This window comes from Psittacula echo (genome assembly GCF_963264785.1).
Source record: "Psittacula echo genome assembly, chromosome: Z".
In the NCBI taxonomy this organism is placed as follows: Eukaryota; Metazoa; Chordata; class Aves; order Psittaciformes; family Psittacidae; genus Psittacula; species Psittacula echo.
The window spans coordinates 20033427-20056450 of NC_137742.1; the positions used below are offsets into that span (position 1 = coordinate 20033427).

Consider the following 23024-nt stretch of genomic DNA (forward strand, 5'->3'; position numbering starts at 1 on the left):
TTTACTCCCCCAATCTCCCATTCTTCCCACCTACAGGAAATAATCTATATACATTTCCAGGAAAAAAAAAAAAAAACAACAAAACAATGAGAGTTTCTGAGCTCACAGGGCTTCTAATATACAGGTGCAAGAGTGAATCCTTACCACTTGCCTCTCGTCACTCCTAACAATAAAAGCAAAGCTCCAAAGACATCTGTGGATAGAACATGTCTTGAATAACACTACTAAGTTGCATCTGAATAGCATCTGAAGACCAATCCTGACATCCTTACTCAGCTGTTGACAGTGTAGAAGTCTTACACAGGCAAATGTCTGCTAAAGTCCAAGATGCTTGGCTCTTGGGACCACTAAATACAACTCATAAGAAAGCAACAGCTACCAGGTTTGCTGTCACACAGAATTAAACTGGTACCCTTGAGGAATGAACGAATGAACTGTTGTGTTTGATCAAAACAGTGTGCTGCTTAACTACGTCCATCCAGCTTATTAACCAGTTGATCGCATAATTATGCCTAATAATAGAATTACGAAGCGATTATTTATATTTTCATTGTCAAACATAGTAGGTGGATTTAAGGAAAGGAAAAAAATCAAAATCCAATGGAGACAGATTGCTAATTAAGCTACTTATTATTACCACTGTGAAAACAATAAAGAATTCCCAAGAAATCATTTATATCTATTTACAGTTACATATTTAACCCAGATCTCTACAAATATCTAAACAGATTCTGTACCATGACCTATGTGATATATAGAACAATACAGACCCCTGAAGTGGTCTCTGCTTATCCTAGCCTTTGAATGATTCAAAGCAATTTATACACATTTGCACGTGATTTCCAGTGGAGATACTAAAATGATATAAAATTACTTACAAGCATCACAGCTAAAAGCAGGACCTACGACTTTATGCTGGAACTTGGCGCAGGGTGGATTTCATTAAACTTGCTAGTTTAATGAAAATAAATATGCTGCTATTCTTCAGAGTTAGAATATTTTTCCTCTAGGGTAAGTAAGACAAGCTACTAATATTTCACATTATGGACTGATGAGGAAAATGGCTTTCTCTTGAAAAAAATTGTACTATCTTTTGCCATGTTGCCATTGGAAGGAACACACATATTTTGAATTATTGAATGGGGTAAATACATTTAAATCATTTGCTTTCAAGTAAAAGAAGTCAGAAAAATGAGCTCAAATAACCCTCAGAAAAAGCCTTGCTGCTGTGCTTGCTCTCCCCAGGCTCATGGCATTTCCACAGACAAGATGTTCCATCAGCTGCAACAGAAAAAAGCCTGCTGTGATCTGGACTCACAGCTGTGTGGAGGACTCTCCCTTTGTGACCTGTAAAATAAAATACATACAAAAAACAAAAGATACATCACAATTCTGTGCTAATTAGGCCAGTCATTTTCACCATCCGCAATCACACTATGGCTTGTTCCACTTTTACTGCAGCAGCAAAACATGCTGCATAGGATGTGGGAAGCTCTATTACCTAATAATATCTAATATTATCTATAGAATATGTTCACATTAAGAATGAGCTGAAGGCAATAAGTAAAGTGAATAGGAAAACAGGAATCAATGCTATAAAAAGGTTACTGTCTTTCCGTTGTTATTCTGCTCTGCTCAGTAATAGGCAACCTCAATTACTAAAGTACCCAACAGTTGCTGATGGTTCGTCATTGTTAGCTGAAATCTTCAACATTTTGGAGGAAGATTTAAAAATGGTGTTTAGTTACAATTTATCTGTTCATTTCTTTGGGTGTAAAACTCATGTGGTTAAGGGTGTTTGAGGCTGATTTAGAACCACTTCACAATTATCCATCACAGTATTTTTTCTGAATGTATTTTGATACATTCACAATTTCTTCCAATATTCAATTGCTTACAGAAAAGTATTAAGAGCTTTCATAAGCAGGAACATATGTGTAACAATTATCTGGTCTTTTGTTCATGAAAATTAGTTTCTTTTGCAGATGAGTAAACTGAATAGGAAACAGGATGATGTGTAACACTCCAGCTTCATTAAATTACTAATGCATTTGACTTATATGGTAAAGGTTTTACTCCATACACTATTATAGAATCATAGAATAATAGAATAGTTAGGGTTGGAAAGGACCTTAAGATGATCTAGTTCCAACCCCCCTGCCATGGGCAGGAACACCCCACACTAAACCATGTCACCCAAGGCCAACCTGGCCTTGAACACCGCCAAGGATGGAGCATTCACAACCTCCCTGGGCAACCCATTCCAGTGCCTCACCACCCTCACAGTAAAGAATTTCTTCCTTATATCCAATCTAAACTTCCCCTGTTTAAGTTTGAACCCGTTACCCCTTGTCCTGTCACTACAGTCCCTGATGAATAGTCCATCCCCAGCATCCTTGTAGGCCCCCTTCAGATACTGGAAGGCTGCTATGAGGTCTCCACGCAGCCTTCTCTTCTCCAGGCTGAACAGCCCCAACTTTCTCAGCCTGTCTTCATAGGGGAGGTGCTCCACTCCCCTGACCATCCTCGTGGCCCTCCTCTGGACTTGTTCCAACAGTTCCATGTCCTTTTTATGTTGCGGACACCAGAACTGCACACAGTACTCCAAGTGAGGTCTCATGAGAGCAGAGTAGAGGGGCAGGATCACCTCTTTCGACCTGCTGGTCGTGCTCCTTTTGATGCAGCCCAGGATACGGTTGGCTTTCTGGGCTGCAAGCGCACACTGAACCTGGCTCATGTTCATTTTCTCATCGACCAACACCCCCAAGTCCTTCTCTGCAGGGCTGCTCTGAATCTCTTCTCTGCCCAACCTGTAGCCGTGCCTGGGATTGCTCCGACCCAGGGGTAGGACCTTGCACTTGGCATGGTTAAACTTCATCAGGTTGGCATCAGCCCACCTCACAAGCGTGTCGAGGTCCCTCTGGATGGCATCCCTTCCCTCCAGCGTATCAACCGAACCACACAGCTTGGTGTCATCGGCAAACTTGCTGAGGGCGCACTCAATCCCACTGTCCACGTCACCGACAAAGATGTTGAACAAGACCGGTCCCAACACCAATCCCTGAGGGACACCACTCATTACCGGTCTCCAGCCGGACATCGAGCCATTGACCACAACTCTTTGCGTGTGGCCATCCAGCCAGTTCTTTATCCACCGAGTGGTCCACCCATCAAATTGATGTCTCTCCAATTTAGAGACAAGGATGTCGTGTGGGACAGTGTTGAATGTTTTGCACAAGTCCAGGTAGATGACGTCAACTGCTCTGCCCCTGTCCATCAGTTTCGTAGCCCCATCGTAGAAGGCCACCAAATTGGTCAGGCAGGATTTCCCCTCAGTAAAGCCATGCTGGCTGTCACCAACCACCTCCTTGTTTTTCATGTGCCTTAGCATGCCGTCCAGGAGAATCTGCTCCAAGATTTTGGCAGGCACAGAGGTGAGACTGACTGGTCTGTAATTCCCTGGGTCATCCATTTTCCCCTTCTTGAAAATGGGGGTTATATTTCCCTTCTTCCAGTCGTCGGGAACTTCACCTGACTGCCATGATTTTTCAAATATGATGGCCAGTGGCTTAGCAACTTCATTTGCCAGCTCCTTCAGGACCCGTGGATGGATTTCATCAGGTCCCATGGACTTCTGTATGTTTAGGTTCTTAAGATGGTCTCAAACCAGATCCTCTCCTACAGTGGGCCTAGGTTCTTCATTCTCACAGTCCCTGCGTCCGCCTTCCAAGACTTGGGTGGTGCGGTCAGAGCCTTTGCCAGTGAAGACCGAGGCAAAGAAGTCATTAAGAACCTCAGCCTTCTCCAAATCCCGGGTAGCCACTTCTCCCGATATCTTCCGGAGGGGGCCTAAGTTGTCCCTAGTCTGTCTTTTATTCGCTGTACCTATAGAATCCCTTCCTGTTATCCTTAACATCCCTAGCCAAGTTCAATTCTCAAAGGTAAGATTAAATCTAGTTTTCATTTCATGTAATATAATGAAGACTTACAAAGATTTGTGAAACCTCAAGCTTCCAGATAATTTCTCATAGCAACACAGGACACTGCCTTAAAAGATGTACATAAATGAGGAGGGATAAGCAAGGAAAAGCAACACAGACAAGCAGCATTACGCAAGGATAATGTGTAACCAGATCCACGTTTGTCTCTGCTGCCCTTTCTCTTCCATCCATCTTTGCTTTGACCCTTCTGTGCCTTCGTCTTACAGGCTACTACTAAAGACAAGTCCCTGGTTCCACTCAAGTCCCTGGTTGAAATTCCAAGGCTTCTTTGACCACATCTTGTCAGTGAGTATGAAAAACCAACCATACATAAGAAAATGCAGCCAGTGCACAAGAGATTTGGTTTTTTTATTTAACTTCAGACACTTCTATTGGATCACTTCAGTTAACACTGAAACAAGTAAAACTGAATGGATAGGAGTGACAGCAAGGACCAGAAACAAGAAGGCCTAATAGCAAGGAACAACTTTTATGTGTAATGTATCCCTACACAATGACACAAGGAATCTCCACCTTCCTCTAGCTGTCAACATGGAACAAGGGAAACATGCTGCACCACATTGTTTCACAGTCACTCATTCATTAAAACCCAGGCAGCAATAAATAACACATGGTGATTTACTTTAAATATCATTTGGAAGCTGGTTCAGTATCCTTGCATGATGAGCTGCAAATTCAAAGAGCTAAATCTAGTTCATATTACCTAGAAGGCCATCAGCCTAGAATATATTGGAAGCAACCTAACATTACCACACTCAATCCAGGCCTAGTAAGCCTTAGGGAGAAGTGGAAATCCACATCCTTCACCTGGGATTGCCTTAGAAATAATAGGAGATAACACCATCATTGAAACAAAAAAGTTTTACAGAAGCAGCTTAGAATACTACTCTAATAAATCAACCTTTACAATCCCATGAATCAGGATTGTGCACATGAATGCATTGTGTAGGCAGAGGAAGGATGTGTAGGTGACTGCTCTTTTAACTCTTATTTCACATAAATGCATGAGGTTTGCAGTTGCAAAAACACACTGGTTAGACAGACAGCTAACTGAAGTAATTAAAACTACTAACTGAAATACTTGCCATAGAGTTCTGATGAATTGATAAGTATGGGATACTTCCATATTTTCATCTGATGTCCAGGAAGGCCATGTCCAGTCATCAGTTCGCTGGTTTTGGGTAACCAGAGCAAGGAACAAATCTATTGCAATTTAAAATTCTGCTTTAGTTTTCAGAAAGCATCAATATACACTATTCAGTGGATCTGAAACGTTATCTACAATGTGTAAACAAGCTACTGTGAAATAGTCACAGCAAAATATTTACTTGTTTAGAAGGATCATTTAATTCCTTACACCACTTGGAAGTACAGTTGCCTTATTGTCCTACCTAAATGTGACAATAGTCTATCAGCATAATATGAAAGCACTTGGAAGACATCCTCAGCTAAGCTATAATAGCTCCAGGAAAATCAACAGTTATGCTCCTTTACTCCAGATGAAAATCTGTTCCTCTGTCTCCTAACATTCAAACTCCAGAGACAGATGTTTGCCCTCTGACTCTTACACCTCTTCTCACCCCAGCACTCTGGGAACCTTCCCTCTTCCTCAACATTCTCTCCACATCAAGAATTTTGGCCAAAACTATTACTTCCAATAAGGAAAAGATTATGAGAAGTGTCTGGCTGCAAGACCACCTCCTCTTCAGTCACTTCTATGTGGAGACAGAAGTGGTGAATAAGAAACAACAAACTGCTTCTGAGTTTAATCACACACTGCTGTGCTGAACGTAGAACAATTGCACATCCAGAGAAAATCCTGCTGTTTCTCTGACCACAGAACCACCTTTAAAGGCAGTGGGAGTTTGCCAGAAGAGCACAGCTATACAAGAAGAGCACAGCCTAACTATGCAGACATTCCATCATTTCACCTGAGAATCTGTAGCTGCACTTTGGATTATTTTCTCATGATTAATGTCCCAGACACGCAAAATCCCATCTTTCATTCCACCTCCTGTAGCAAGGACTTTAGACTGCCAAGGACACCAGTTCATAGCCTAAAAAAAAAAAAAGACAAGAAAAGATACCAGAACAGACTAGACTAGGAGGTTAGCTGGAAAAACAGTAGTTTTTGCTTAAAAGCCTAGTTTGAAAAATTAACTGCAACAAGCACCTAGAATGTACACACACAGCAATGTAGGATCCCAAAACTCAAAATAGTGCTTCCCTTGCCATTGTTTCACAGTAGTCTACACTGTCCCACACATGCTCATAAAACTCCATCTTCTCTGCTTAAGTTCACAGGCTACAGACTCACTCCTCAAAACTGGAAGAACCCAGCAGGATAGTCTTACTGCCTAAGTCATTGTAGAAGCCTAAGCACCACAATTCACAGGGCTTAAAAGAGACCTGGTTTCTTCTGAGATATTTTCAGGATTTGCCTTCAGGCTCAGACTCAACCGAAGAAAACTAAGAACTCAATTCCACCTGTTTCTGACTCTTTAACCCCAGCACTTCAGGCCAGCGTCAGACTCTTTCAGGAGGATAAACAGCTTATAAATGCTGGACTCTTCTGCTTCTTATTACTAATACCTATCTTCTCTCCCACGCAGACTGGGACTTCATAAAGATGATGAATCTTTAATTGTCTCATATCCAGTTTACTACTTCAGATTGTTTCCTAGCAACAGTTACATGAAAATATGGGCAGGACACAAAACAAACCTCATATTTAAATTAATTGCAGCAGAGAGAATTTTCCAAAAATCAAAAAATTGGAAGATCTTGTTTATTAACTTTTAAGTACTGTGTCTCAAAACTTCTTTGTGCAAGGCAGAGAGATAGAGAAGGATGTAAACTTTACTTCTGTTTGGCATTATATTTACAAAGGCCTAGTAATCCAGTAACATTTCCTAATCAAAGCCCTAGCAAACTTCTTTGTTATTTGGAATAAGGAGAACTGGTCTTAAAATTAACTGCATCACAGACAGGGAGAAGAAACTAACAAATCAGTGAAATAATTTGAAAAATTACCTAACCATCCACATCAACAAATGAACACATTTGTTCATGAGAACAAATACAGAAAAACAGACATTCCTTCTCCATATACCTTAACTGCTGAGGAATGTGGTATGGTTTTCAGTGGCTGTGACTGCAATTTCACACCAGGGTCACTAGGCCAGATATTCAATATACCATCACTAGACCCACTTGCCAGCAACTGGTTGGTTAGTGACCACTTCAAGCTGCAAATGCTTTGTTTATTTTGGCAAAGAGTCCCAACATGGTGCTGAGCAACCCGAACATCATGGTGATGAATAGATCCTAGTCGTGAACCACTGTAGATGAGAAAAGACAGCATGGGTTTAAAGAAGACAAGCTACATCATCACACTCATGTTTCTTCAATGGTTTCAGAAGCAAACCACATCAGAATGAAATGTGTCTGCAGAACAACAGTAATTCAGTAAAAGGAAACACAAACCAAGCACCAAAAGCACACCCTGACTGCAGGGGTGACTGACAACAGAAAAGAGCCAAAGAGCTGCTCAGTTCAAGCCAGGCAGAATACTTGTCATTTGTGGTTTTCATTTTCCCAAAGAAACATTGCATTGTATGGCACTAATCTGCACCCTGTTCAACTGTCAAGACATTTAGTGTAAACTATTTCCTGTTCTTCATGAAAAATCACTTCACAAGATGATTTTTGCCAAGGCCGGATATGCCTCCACACCCAACAGAGGCACTCTAAAACTGCACTGCCCTGGGAAAGGGCTTACTAGCAACTAACTGGGTGTTCTTTGGTTCTGTCCCTTCCCTTTACTCCTTCCTGCCTCCCACTTCAAGGCTTAAAGAAGATCTGTACAGCTTGACACTGTTGCAGTAATTGCCTGTTAGGAAGTGAATGCAGGGTTCTACAGCCAACACCATCAGTTTACCAAACGAAGGAGGAAATACCCTGCCTGGAAGCACAGCTACTATTACAGCTCAGTTCCCAGACATAGGCATTACATCAACAGCAGATTGGAACTGAGAATACTGAAAATTTGCAGTATTGCAAAATTGCAATTGCGGTGCATTTTCTTTTCCTGCTTTTTTAAGGATATTACCTACATTAAACATGACAAAATAGAAGAGATTCCTGCTGGAAATTCATATTTCCAACTGTCACGATGACACTGAAAACATCAGCAAGTTCAATACCATCTTTCTGGGTATCTAAGAAACAGGTACCTGACTATTACAGTAAACTAATTTAAGGCAATAATGACTGATGACTATCCTGTACTGGGTCTTAAAGATTTTTCAGATACAGTTGAGTGATTTGGAAGCTCAAAAAATGCACATACAAAACAGACTGACTGCAAAAAATACCACTCTGGTGTGCTTGTGTTATGGACTTTCCAATTCTCTTGAAGTTCAAAAAACCATGAAAGATTGCAACCAAGCAGTGCTCAAGTGAGTATCAGAGACATCTTCATGGAAAATACCTATGAAAATACATGTGAATACATGCATTATATGCAATGGCATCACCATTTGCCCGCCAAAGAGCTAGATAGATTTTTCCTGCTAAATAATAAGGAGAAAATCTAACTCAGTGCCTTGTGCCTGGCTGAGATGGAGCTAGCTTTGCCATAGCAGCCCTCAATAGCACTGTGCTCCTTACTAGTAGCTAGAAAGTTGTTGGTAATGCACAGTGTTTGGGCTTCTGCTGAGGAGTACTCACTCAGCATCAAGGCTGTCTCTCCAACATTCCCCACATCACCAAGACCAGGGCTGGACAAGACCATGGTTGGAGACACAGCCAGAACAGCTGACCCAAACTGACCAAAGGGATATTCCAGACCATACGAAATCTGCTCAGCAATAAAAGATAAGAGTAAGGAGGAGGATTTGGGAGCATTTGTTACTATGATATTTATCTTCTGGAACATTCTTTATGGTACTGAAGCCCTACTTCCCAAGAAGTGGTTGGACACTGCCTGCTGATGAGAAGTAGAGAAAAAATCTTGTATTTTCCTTTGTTTCTATGCACAGCCCTTGCTATTTATTAAACTGCCTTTATCTTGACCCACAAATTTATTTTTTCCCCTCCCCCATCCAGCTGAGAAGGGAATTGAGAGAGCATCTTGATGGCCATTTGGTACTCAGCTGAGCTCAAACCACCACACCAAAAGAAAGAAAACTGAATTGCCTGTGTTGGCCATATGAAGGATTTCAGTAATTCTAGTAGTGTTAAGTGGAAAGGAACAGGGCTCCTGAGAATCCTGGCTGAAAGGACATTTTTCCACTCAGCATAAAAAGAAATCGGAATTACTTGCTTTAAACACAGAAGATGGCATCTGTTTTGCTAAAGGCAAAGAGAAGACAAAAATACTGTGGTGAGTTCATTTATGGTGCTGAAATTTATTTACAGTTCATGATGATGTGTTGTTGGACTATTTTAACCACAGGAATTAGTACGTAATCCCAAATTATCAATTGTCCAGTGACATTTACTGTAACAATGCTACTCTTATTTTATTAGCAATGAATATTAACCATACATCTTTTTTCTACTTATACAGATATTTTAACTCTGCTCTAATGTTAGAATGAACCGGTTAGCTTCAAACCTAGCGAAAGAAATAAACATTATCTCAACCTAATCTGTCAAGTTCACAGGTTCATGATGAATTACCAGTCCCCTTATTGAAATAAGCCCTAAATATATACCAGCTAGTATAAAATTCACCTTTGGCAAAGCGAAAGTCAAGCACTTCAAACCTCCTGGATAGCAGTGAGATGGCCTTCCCTTGTAGATACACAGCTAAAGAGGTGTGCAACTCTTAGCAGCTGTTTCAGTGGGCATCTCAAAAGACAGATGCAGTCTTGGTATCAGCAGAGGGGCAGTCTAAACTACATGCCCCCTGCCCAGCACTGGGCAGGCTACAATTTTGGGAGCCCAGACCAAATGGAGACACCATTTCAATCTGAGGCTTTGCACAAATGCAAAGCCTAGCGATATTCTGCAACTGGTGACAGTTTTCTGGAAGGAAAGTAAGAAACTGAGACTAAAGAGGCAGGCTAAATCCCATTTGGCTGCTTTCCTACATGCAATAAATCTACATATGATTTCTGAGATGGCTGATAAGTAGAGAGACAGAATAAAACACTTTTGAGCAAAGCCAAGGAAAACAGCCAAAATGAATAGGACATTTGTGTAAGTAAAAGCAGCAGTGCTGTTTCTGTGAATATACTATACCACCCACCTGCTCAGAATATAATGATTCCAGCTCAGAGCTCCAATCACGGACAGGTGACCAAACATATTTCTCAACCTCTTTTTGGTTTCAATGTCCCACAGCTGCCAATCCAAAACAAGAAATTCAAATTTAACAACAAAAAGAAAAAATATTTTTGTTCTGTTAATTTTTTTGCAAGTAAGCCACTGTCCAGTTCTGATTCAGAATACGGACAATCTCAAGCTCATTTATTTCACAAGTAAGGAGTATTTCCAAATTTTGGCACCTATATCAGTGATGCTGAAGTCAGACAGGATTGAAGGGAATACATGTCTCTGAGTTCAAAGCTGTTCATTAACATATCAGTGTTTGGAAGTCCATACTTGAAAGCACCAGTCTTCAGTACTTTCAGATTGCTGACTCAGGACTGCAGCAGGTAGGTCCTCATATCATCTAGCATCTCAGCCAAAGTGCCCCAAAAATCTTTTAACAATAGGACTGTCCTATAACAGCAGGCTGAGACATGTACAATCAGATTAAAGGCAAATTCTCATATGTGAATCCGTAAGGAAAGTTTTGGATTGCGATCTCAAAGCATAGATCACTGCAGTGAATTTAGCAACACAGACCCAAGAAAAAATAGGCTGTGCTGAGTAAAATAACTTCATAAGAGTTCCTCTTACTGGTGGCAAAAAAAAAAATCTGACTGTCTCTGGGCAACTGAATCATTAATTAGGTCATCAGCAACTTAGTGGCTTCAGAAGCTCCCCTACGTATAGATAACGCTGGATGTCACTAAGCCCTTCAGTAGAGTACTATATATTGCACAGGGAGTGCTATATATTGTGTCCCACAGAGTTCTTCTATAGTTTAGCCCATCTTTTTTATTTGTTTCCACTTTAAAAAAAAACCCAAAACACCACAGTATCAAATTGTCTTGTGACCACTTTGGCTAAAAATGGAGAAAGACTGAAAAAATTATCTAGTACTTGCACTTCTCCATCACTGGTGCCAATCGCAAGGCAAGTTCCTTCTGTTATCCAAGCTAGAGAGGAAATGTATTTGGAACTGGAATTCAAATCAATGCTTCCAATGGCTTGAAGAGTTCCTCCATTCCAGATGTGTGCAGCAGGTCCTACAGCAATAGCAATGAGATTTTCAAGGCTCCAGTCCAGTACATTTAGATCTAGAAGAAAGCTACTAAGAATTATTGCCAGAAGTTGTAGGTAATAGGATGGGGACAGAGGGAGTATGGTTTGGGGAAGAGAAGCCTGTTTTTTCTTTTTATTTAGCTGTGGAAAAATAGCAAGAGAATGTTTCTATGAAAACACTACTTACAAGTATTCCTCCTACATGAAGGAGAGTCTCTCTAACAAGCCAAGGTCTTCATAAGTCTGATCTCAACAACTCATATGTTTGTATAGCAGGATCTGACTTACAGCTTTCCCAATATAATATTTTATCCTCTCATCCTGCGTTTTGGATCACCACATCATTCACTCAGATTTCTGCTACCAGAAATGAGGGTCCTCCATCAACAGCTACTGTTCCCAAAACACCCTCGTTCCAAAGTAATTCTTGTTATTGAGAAAGACACAGGATAAAGTCTATATGCTACAGTCTGTCCTATATCCTGAGGTTAATAACATTTACCCTGCACAGAACAGGAAAGAAAAAATGCAGAAAGGAATTAGACAAATTCTGCTCCTCACCTTCAGAGCTTGCTCATCAAGTGTAAAACAGAAATACTGTTCCCACTGCCCCTGATGCTAGGTACACTGCACTTGCAGATCCTGGCAAAGCAAGTCATTAGTCATTGGTGATTAGCCTTTCAACATCCTGCTATGGCAGGTACGACAGAAGTTGGTATAGAACGTTTAATATTAATCCAGTACATTCATATATGTCAAGGAAAATCCTCAGCTGTGCACTCAGGGCAGTTGAAAATATATCTTGCATGACACCTGAAGCACAGAAGACTTTTACCACAGGCCAAGATCTCACATCATATATTGGAAACTAAAATCACTTTGAAGAACAGTTGACTATATCAGTCAGCTGTTTGTTGCAGTCCTGGTTGTCGCAGCCAAAAATCACTTCCAAAGATTTCTGTTGCTGCAGTTGGCCTTGGAGCATACTTTATGCACAACCAGTGTAAATCACACAAACAAACCTTTGTCCTGTCCATAGACATACATGAGCATTTGCAAAGATATGTTGAAAAAATCCTCAAAAGGACAATTAGAACACTTTCACAGAGTTGCTCATTAGATGTTAATTAAATGTTAAAACATGTATTTGCTGCTCTAGACTGGAGATCCATTTGTGTTCAAGTGTAACTTGAGACTGTTTAATGTTTTGCTTGTGCACCACCAAAGACATAAGTGAAAATTTAGTTCAGAAGGTATCTATCATCCAAATTACAATGTCACTGATACCTCCTAGAACAAGAGATGTCAAAATCTGGTCAATAAAGCTGTTGCTGAGTTGACAGGCTGCTAGACATCCAAAGCTGATAGCTGAAATGTTTAACTTAATTAAGCAGAAGTAAGTATACTGGGTTGACCTGAAAGTTGTATTGAGATCAACAACCAAAGGAAACTGCATGAGAGGCAGTACTCATTCTAGGGTTTGATCAGTAAGTCTACATCCTGGGACAAGCGGTTTTCAAAGATGCACCCTTGTAAGATAAATGACACCATGCATATGTCCCACAGCTTCCATTTTATGTGAAGGGGACACACCTTTGCCATCTTTCTTGAAAAACACATAAGAATTCCCAATCTCTGCAAAAACCACCACAAAGAAGAAATTAACTTACAGTAATCATTGCGCAAGCCAGTAATATGAAGCCTCACTTCTAGCTCCATTGGTACAGAAAGTTTCATCTTGGTAACAGCTCTAAACTCATTTTGGTTCCCCCCTCGGCACCCTGTATTTGAAGATTCATCACACACAGATCAGTAATGCAAAACACCACCAGTTCTTCTCAGGCCTAAGCCTTTCATTGTAGTTTTACAATCTTTTTCAATCCTCCATGGATTTTGTCAGCTAGAACAGAAAATAGGATCCGTTATATTTTGCTTAAATTCTACCACAGCTCAATACAGAATGTGAGGGGTTTTGTCTTTTTTGCCTTAGTTTTCTGTCAAAGTTGTTAGCAGCAGAATGTTTTATATGTGCTCTCCCACTTCAAAACGCCCTCATACAGCAATTATCTTTTTTGCTTTCTGGTGTTAATTTCTCACCAAAAGGTCTCCCTCATCAACACATAACCAAAGGAAAAGGTTGTTAAAGCACATGACGTTGATCACAGCACACAAAGTTTGTGACAACACATATGCGAGAAACAAAAGCGAATACAAGTATAAGCAAGCAGAAAAGTCACCCTCTGTAGTCTTCATCTATATTATGCTGCAGGGGCTCCTAAACATCACACTAAAAAAAGGCAGATCATTAGTACTATGAATCATCTCATGTCAGATTTTTATGTGTAAGAAATTACCTTGCAGTAATGTGCAGAGCAGAAAGCTGGAGATCCACATTTCTGCTCTTTTCTCTGTGTTTTGACTTCCTTTTTGAATTATTCTCCAGAGAGGAATATTTAGTATCAAAAGTTCCACAGTCAGAAGACATTATTTATCTTTACAACTAACCTCTGTTCAAAAAAATTCCTCACTGTAAATGTAACTTAAACACACACATAAACATCCTATATGGAAATCCAGTGACAAATTGTGGAGAGCTTATTTCACGCAGCTCTTCCCTACTCTGTCGCAAGTCTTCCCCCCTAATCCAAAATTCATTTCTGCCAGACAACAAATGTTTCCCTTCTCAAGTGTGGTACCCCCTCTCTTTCCAAATAACAAATAAAGACTGAAAATGAGCAAGAAGCAGGCCACAGTGATTTTCTTCTGTATCTAAAATTTCGTGCAGTGAAACAATCAAGGAAAACCTGCCCAGTGGGACATGTAACACTGCATTCTAACTGTATAAAGGTCTAAGGAATTCCGTACAGAATTCTCTGTACAGAAAAATCTGTATTTCTAATAGCTAGATTTTTTAGTTATTTCTTGCAAACTGTACCAAAACTTTCTGAACCCAGCCAAGTAAGATAATTCAGGAAAATTAAAGCACTTAATTGTCACAGCTTCAATAGCAGCACTTCTGAAACACTCTGAAAATCTGTTTCTTCTTTAACACTGGTAGTTGTTAATTGAGAAGTGAGATATGAAGGATGAAATTATCCCTGTTACTCATTTCAAGTTACTCTTCTCTCATGAGTAATTCATCTACCCAAATTCATACTGATTACTCTTTCAGCTCATTCACTAATTCACAGACACACGAATGTGCATAACAGGCTTTTTAATTAGTGCAAATTAAGTTTCATTACACCATTTTGTGTTACTTTGCCTGGGCACTAGCAGATAGCACTGACTTTTGATAGGATTTTGGCTCTCACATGCCTCTCTCACTTCTCAAAATGAGACCTGAGAAATGGTAAGTAGTACTGTCACACCAGACCACCTGATCAACAAGTAGGTTGGTGGGATAAAACCCAGTATTCCTGATACCTGCATGCATTTGCCATTAAAGAAAACAAAACAAAAACAAACCACTGTGACTAATTCCTCTACTGTTGCTATTGACTGCTCTGAAATTAGTCTTATTTGCATGAAGAAGAACAACAGAATATATAAATCTATCATGTAGCCCCCAACTTCTTCTACAAGAGCTGAACTACAGATTAATAAAGAAGCTGGTTTTACTGTTTTCACTTGAGCATGAATCAGGCCCGGACTGCTAAGAACCCACCATATACAGAAATAGCCAGATTACCAAATCAAATCTTATGTCCAAGACAGAACACAACAAATATTGGTTTGATATTTAATGAACTGCCTCACATTCAAATAACTCTGAGAATATCCGTATTATTCCACAGGTTAGCTCCTCACACCCCACCTTATTTTCCATCACCTGATCATTCACACTCTCTTACGCTCATTCATTTCTAAGAAATCTTTTAGACCTAACTAACCAACTCCCCAGCACATTAAACCACAGGCAGTGCAGTTTACCTACCTTTCCTTACAGGTAGGAGAAACAAGACCCCATCATCTCTGTATGTCTTGCACTTTCATGTACTCAACAGTCCATGAAATACATACCCTGTGCCCATACTGCAGCACAACCCTACATTATCTGTAGGGTTCTGAAACTGAAAAGCTAGAAGAAAATTAATGTTTTAAGCCATCAATGCTTAAATCAGATGGAGCCCAAAGGAGAGCCAGGTAAAATACTAGGGGTTAACCACACTGGAAGAAGTTCCCACAGGCAGGGGAACTCTAGAAATAGCCCTGAGCAGCACAGCACAGATTTCAGCCACTTTGTATTATCCTGTAATATTTGTTGGAACAGGATGCACTTGCTTTTCCTGTGTAGACACAGCCTGCTGTATCTTACTGTTCAATACACACAAACATATTTGCTGTAATGGAACATACCCTTCCAGGTGCAATTGGTATTTTCACAGACCTTCATGTCACCTCTTTCTGCAATGCTATATCCAACGTCCTGGACCACTGGAAGCTGGGAAGGACATTTCTGTCAATGCAATGAAGAGAAAACACGATAGAATCAATGAATCTGTCAAAAACGTATTTTAGCATAATGGACAACATAAATGTCCTCAAAGAGTTCAACACTTTTTACAAAAAGCTTCAAAATGATATCTTTTGGATGGACAATCAGTAACAATACCATTGCCCAAATCATGTGCTCTAACTTGAGCCACCATCTTTCCTTTCATAAAACATCTATTCGCTGCTAATGATCACAGAAAATTTAACAAACCTGTCTGAACAAAGCCATCTGAGCAGTGGAAGAGGTCTCAGGCCTATATGGCTGTAGGTACTACCACAGGTCACCTGCCAAACCTTAGTGTGCTCTTGTCCTCTTCTGAATTAGCATTTGGGCTAATTTTACCAGCAAACACCACCATGTTTTCTGCATGCAGTCAGTATGCGGAAGACGACTCAGGCTGGCTCTATGAGGGAAGACAGGGTTTGTGGTGTAGACACTGCAGGGCCACTGATTCCAGCATGAGACCTACTGGACATCAGAGTCCTTTCTCAAACCAGGGTCCCAGAGCATGGACAATATGATCCCATTATTTAAATCAGTATTCCAATATGAAAATGAAAATACCTACAAGATGTCTCATCATTTCCTGGGGTGTCAAAGAAACAGATCATGCAGCAGAGATGAGAAAAGGTAGATCTGAACTGTTACTGGAATTTTATTTTTTTTTAATTAGCTTAGGCCTTTAGCCAAGATTCAGGCAAAGGCTTAGATCACAAGATAGGAATCTCTTCACCAATCCCTAACAGTATGCATTTCTTCACAGTCTGCGCCAAGTTGAATGCTTTGATGCCAGTTGTCTGTTTGGTCTGTAATTCTTTATTACAGTCAGATGGAAATGCAGCTGATGCTTTCACCGACCACTTAAGATTAGTATGCTCTTCCTCCAATGCCTGTGAAACCTATGCTTCCAAGCACACTCAGTGTTACTCTTCTTCAAAACCCTGTTGCAATCATGATAAGAAATGTCTCATAAAAACACAACCAGAAAAAAAGTGTTCCTCCTTTATATATCCCAGTTGTTATACAGCAGGCCTTCAGCTTTGAGAGGCACTTTCTGTATAATTTATATTGACAACTTGGCAGAAAGCTAGTCAGATAGCTTGGATCTGTGTCCCTCTGAAATAAGTGAAGATATTTCTGTGCAAAACTGATTGTGTATACATGGAAGTAATCTTTTGTCCCACAGGGAGACCACACACAATCACTGGAATGTGGAAAGACTTCATTTTTAATGCATCCCATCCTTTAATGCTTCAAGGCAGCACAAACTAAATAGTCACCAATTACTATGTCTAAGAAGATTCATAGATTTGGACTGACTTCCAAGTGGTGTCAGGAAGAACTTGAGATTTGGTCATCCCACAATGTTACCCCAAAGACCCCCAAATCACACTTTAAGGAAATGGTTGTGGACCTTCATGTAGAAATCGAGTATCTTAGTTCTAGCTCAACTCCTGCTTGTAAATCACAGGTAAGTGACTAGGTAAGTAACTTCATTGTAGAGATGGAACACTGACACATGGAAGACTGACACACAGTGCTTACTGGGATCAGTATAGTTTAGTATCTTCATCAATGACATAGACAGTGAGATCAAGTGTACCATCTGCAAGTTTGCAGACAACACCAAGCTGAGTGGTGAAGTTGACATGCCTGAGGGATGAGATGCCGTTCAAAGGGAGCTGAACAAGCTTGAGAAGTGAGCTCATATGAATCTTATGACGTTCAACAGAGCCAAAGTGCAAGGTCCTGCAGCTGGGCCAGGGCAACCCCTAGAATCAATACCAGCTGGGGGATGAAGAGATTAAGAGCAGCTCTGCGAAGAAGGACTTGGAGGTACTGGTGAATGGAAAAACTGGCCTAGAGAAAAGAAGGCTCTGGGGAGCCTTTATTGTGGCCTTTCCATACTTGAAGGAGGCTTGTAAGAAGATGAGGACAGACTTTTAGTAGGGCCTGAGCAACAGGACAAGGAAAGAGGGTGGATTCAATGTAGATGTAAGGAAGACATTTTTGGGGATAAAAAAATTGTGGTGAAACAACAGAACAAGTTTCCCAGAGAGGCTGTAAATGCCCCATCCTGGGAAAGAAGAGACCCTGAGCAATCTAATTGAAGAGGTCCCTTCTCATTGTAGGGGGGGTGGTTTACATAACTTTTTAAGGTCCCTTCCAACCTATACCATTTTACGACTTTATGACTTAGAGCGAGGACAGTGACATGTACTCATCTTTCAGAAGACACTACATTTTAAGGAAGAATGGTTTACATACATTACTTTATAATAAGTTCTTATCTCAAAAAAAAAAAAAATTAAATTTCTCTGTCAGATAGATTCAACTAAGGTTATTAAACCCATTGAGTTGTTTAATTAAACAGTTCTGAAATTCATAGACCATGGAGGGGGACAGGAAAGAAGAAAGCATTGTTGTTGAAAGGAGCTGAAAACAGCTATCAGCATCCTCAGTAGTGACTTTGCAACTGGTACAGTCAAGGAAAGGAGAGCACAAGAAAAAGTGTCGTCACTGACTAAAAGTTTGCAACTTAATATATTAACTGCACCAATTAGATAGCTAAAATAAAGAAGTGGTTTAGAGTGTAATGTTATGGTAGCAACTTTTACTAATACAGACAAGTATCACCATGCTACACATGAACAGAAAATTTTCGGTAAGTGAACAGAAAGAGGTGGGTGGCTGGAGCGTAGTTTATTTAAGATGACCAAAAAGCAACAGATAATATCTAAAGAAAAAAAAAGCTATGTGAGTGTCTACTAGGAAAACTGAAGGGATAAAATGTACACATGCAGAAAATAACGCCTACATGAGAAATGATCTGAAGCTTGTTTCACATGTTAAGCAGATTCCATGTGTTCTTTTATCCTTGGCCAAGATGCTGACCTTCTATTGTAATGACAAAAAAATTTCTTTTGAAAAATAAAATCAAAAACTACTTTTTTGTGAATTTTTCATAGCACTTCATTCTGTCTTCATGACAAAATGAACAGCTACATACTGCAAAATTGAAGAAATTACCTTCTTCGGACATAGTGGTTATTAAAGCAAGTGGAAAACTGAGTCATTCATGCTTTTCATGCATATTTTTTACAATACACATTTTCCCCCAGAGGTAACAAATGCATCTTGAGGGGTTCATTAGCTTAGTTCTGATTTTAATTTGCAGGACAATAACCTGGAGGAAGGGAAGAGAAGCTGAATCAAATAAATAATGAAGGAATTGCTCCTGACATTCGTCTAGGAGACATTTCTTAAATGGACCTCCTCATGTTACTGTTCTCCAAGTCAGTAAGATAGTACCCACATAACAGATTCCAGGCCCACAATAAGGTTAAAAAAAAAAAAAAAAAACAGGAAAGAAAATACCCTACCTGTGCATTTCAATGTTGCATTACTCACCTGTTTCTTTTCCATTCCAGCTCTCCTGATATTCCTCCCTTCCAAGCCTGCTGCAGCATGTCTGCTAGATAAAGTCATAACAGTTTTTATGCTGGAGAGTTCCTTAGGCACCTGAGATGTCACTGGAAAACACAATTTTAATGGTAACAATTCCTTTTAAAGCCATATACAGGGATATTTGTCAAGTACTTTTCAGAATAACACTGATTTTGTAGTACTAGTACTCTAAATGCAGATCTGATACACTAAGTGGGACAATGCAAATACTGACAATTGAACCAGTTACCCTGCTTTCTTTTTGTCAGTGAAGCTAAAGAGATATTTCTACAGCACTATTAATTTTATCCTAAAAGAGTTGTCTAAAAAAGGTCAGATTGATCATTCCCTTCATAAAAAGCGTCTGTTTACTACTGCAGCTCACATACAGTCTTAGATATATTGGCTGGTTACACAGGATCCTACCCCATAGGAAATCAATATCCAATTTCCCATAGCCATATAGGCTTTCACCACTGCTTGTACAGACAGCATGCAGGACTTTCTGTTCTAGAAACCGAAGTAGGGAAGACTTCGTCTTATTTTAGAACCTGAGTTTCGTAGAGTTAGCATGTATTATTGAACAGCTCTAGTATTCTGCTTAGCAGAAGATAGAATTGCACTTTCTGACTAACAGCCATAGCATCATAGGTATACATTCTAAACACTAAACAGCATCTTTTATTTGCTGTCTAAAGATTTCAATTATTAATCAAGAAATAAGCTGTCTTTAGTTCCCTAGACCTTTCTGGAAGCTCTTCTCCTACATGCAGCATTTAAACCCTTCCTCATTTTCCCTAAGTGCTGCTTGAAAGTAGGAGTCAATGAGTTCAAAGGCTCACTTAACTTTTCGTCAGCTCCCTCTGTTGACACAAACAGCCTCCCCTTCAGTCACTTCTTCTCCAGACCAAGTGAGAATACTGAAAGCTTGACCTCTGCTCTGAACCGCCCTCAGATAAGTCTCTGCATGAGGTGAACTGAGCGTGACCATTCCTTGGTTACTGTCCCTTTGTCAGTAGCTGAAGCTTTACACTTTGAAGGAGAGACAATAACAAGGGCAAGCTTCTCCGTAAGAAAGTGTACACTACACTGCATCAGGCATGGACACTGATCCCAGTCCTGCAGTTTTGGCCAAGTCTGTGGTAGCTGTGTGTAAGGCAAAGGAGAAGCAGAAGGAAGTGAAGGACAAAGGCCTGTATGAATTCTGCTGCTCTCCTGTCACTTACTGTTAACTATTCCAGATATGAAGGTGCAGCAACAAGCCCTGTGCAGTTACAGCCCAGTGCAACTTAAACCAAGTCTAATACAGCCCCATCCTAGAGGAAAAAAGATTGGTCTGGAACCGGCATTACTTGGCTTGGGATAAGACTTCCTTTTCATTCCTTGCTTTCACCCCCCTTGATACCAGCTGCCCATATGACCTGCTGTCCCATGCTGGCTGTGCACTGGCCACAGAAACCCCAAGGTGGCCCAGCTTTCCTGTCACGACAGCAGTGCACTCCTGTCCTGCGTTAGCTCTGCCTGTGAAGGCCAGCACAGGCTGCTGCCCAGAACATGCACGCTGCCATGGCCAGAGCCCGACAGCGGGACACGGGGAACACACCAGCGCACGTCTCACACCAATGCCCCACACAGAGTTATCTCCGAAGTCCCTGCACGAGGCCACCCCTACGGGAAGGCTCCTCCGCGCCCGGTCTGACCTGCCGTGGTCCCCGGGCCGCTGATAAGCCAGCTCGCGCCGCGGCCCCCGACACCTCCTCCAGCGTGCCGCTGCTGCCATCTTGTGACAAGGGGGCTGCTGGCCAGAGGAGCCCGGGCCGCCAGCTTTCTCCTCATGGCGTTCTTAAACCCGGAGTACGTGGTCCCTTCGGCCACTGGGTCCTGCACAAGGGGAAGGAGATGAAACACTGAAATTAGTCATGACTAAGTATCATTCCGTCCCTTCACGCTGTCTCAGGTTTTCCTTTACCATGCCACGTGGGCGCTGGTCACCACAGAGCACAAGCCATGGAAATGGATGCTGGCAGTCGGTCACCCAAGTGGACAAAACCAGAAAGAAATACATGTTTCTGGATTAATAAGCACCCCTGAATCAACTCGAACACAGAAAACCTGTGGCAGAGAAAAAAAGCAATGACTGAATTTGTGTTACTTACACACCAGGCTTCAGCACTGGCCTATGAAAGACCCAAGGCATCTTCAGACATTTAGCATAGGCTCATGGACCTTGTCTTTCCTGGGGAACGGGCATTTGGGCAAACCCACATGTTAGCTGTCTGGAACCAGGCTGTTTTTTCTGATCCTCACCCAAAGGAGGGCTTCAGTCTCTTCTGATTTCTGAATCTTATCACCACTGCAACTTCTCATGTTATTATTTTTAATGTTATCTGATACTTTTTAATACATTAAGGCATACTAAATAAATATTAAATTACGGATTTAAATTCCATAAACTCATAGAAAGGTTAGGGTTGCAAAGGACCTTAAAATCATCTAGTGCCAACTCCCTGCTGGGGAGGCAGGGACATCACACACTAGAGCAGATTGCTCAAAGCCTTGAACACTGCCAGGGATGGAGCATTCACAGCTTCTCTGGGCAACCCATTCCAGTGTCTCAGCACCTTCACAGGGAAGAACTTCTTCCTTATATTTAACGTGAACTTCCCTGTTTAAGTTTGAACCCTTTATCTCTGGTCTTATCACTATAGTCCCTAATGAAGAGTCCCTCTTCAGCAACCTTTGTAGCCCGCCTTCAGATACTGGAAGGCTGCTATGAGGTCTCCACGCAGCCTTCTCCAGTCCCTACTTTCTCACCCTATGTTCATAAGGGAGGTGCTCCAGTCCCCTGATCATCCTCGTGGCCCTCCTCTGGACTTGTTCCAACAGTTCCATGTACTTATGCTGAGGACACCAGAACTGCACACAGTGCTCAAAGTGAGGTCTCACGAGAGCAGAGTAGAGGGGCAGGATCACCTCCTTTGACCTGCTGGTCACACTCCTTTTGATGCAGCCCAGGATATGGTTGGCTTTCTGGGCTGTGAGCACACACTGAACCTGGCTGATGTTCAGTTTCTCGTTGACCAACACCCCCAAGTCCTTCTTCTCAGGACTGCTCTGAATCTCTTCTCCTCTCAGCCTGTAGCTGTGGATTGTCCCGACTTGGGTGTAGTACCTTGCACTTGGCTCAGTTAAACTACATGAGGTTTGCATGGGCCCACCTTTCAAGCACGTCCAGGTCCCTCTGGAGTCCCTCCCTTCTTAATTTCAAGTTTATTCATAGAGCAATTTATGTCAGAGAAATATAAAACATAAGAGTGTATCAAAATTTGAAATGTAAGAACCTAGGTAATATTGAACACAATATTTTGGTTTTTTGGACAGTTTTAAAGCAACGTTTATGTGAAAATAACTACAGTAAGGAAGCACAGGAAGTATAATAGGCTTCTGGATCATTATTAGGTACTCCAATAAATATTTATAATATACAAAGTCCTTTTTAATCTCTGAAATAATATTAGATGCTGATTACAAGCTGTTGAGACAGACACCAGAATCTTGCATGGGTTTTCTGAAATCAAACACATTCAAACTTGCTTTTCAAGTCAGCATGTGAGGAAGACAAAACAAAATCTTGAAAGCTGAGAGGAAGAAAGGAAATAGCAAATGAACAGAAAGGGAAAAGGGAAGAACTGAGTAAA

General features: G+C 41.0%; 1 protein-coding gene across 1 annotated transcript; it reads right to left on the reverse strand.

Moving 5' to 3' along the window:
• Nucleotides 1-1183: 1183 nt before the first annotated feature.
• CDC20B (cell division cycle 20B) lies at nucleotides 1184-21162 on the reverse strand (the record flags this gene model as incomplete). Its single annotated transcript, XM_080638270.1, has 10 exons — nucleotides 1184-1347; nucleotides 5087-5204; nucleotides 5933-6058; nucleotides 7114-7342; nucleotides 10258-10352; nucleotides 11220-11416; nucleotides 13052-13162; nucleotides 15741-15840; nucleotides 19291-19412; nucleotides 21027-21162. 10 exons carry the CDS (start codon nucleotides 21160-21162, stop codon nucleotides 1184-1186), a joined length of 1398 nt encoding a protein of 465 aa, XP_080494396.1.
• Nucleotides 21163-23024: the final 1862 nt, after the last annotated feature.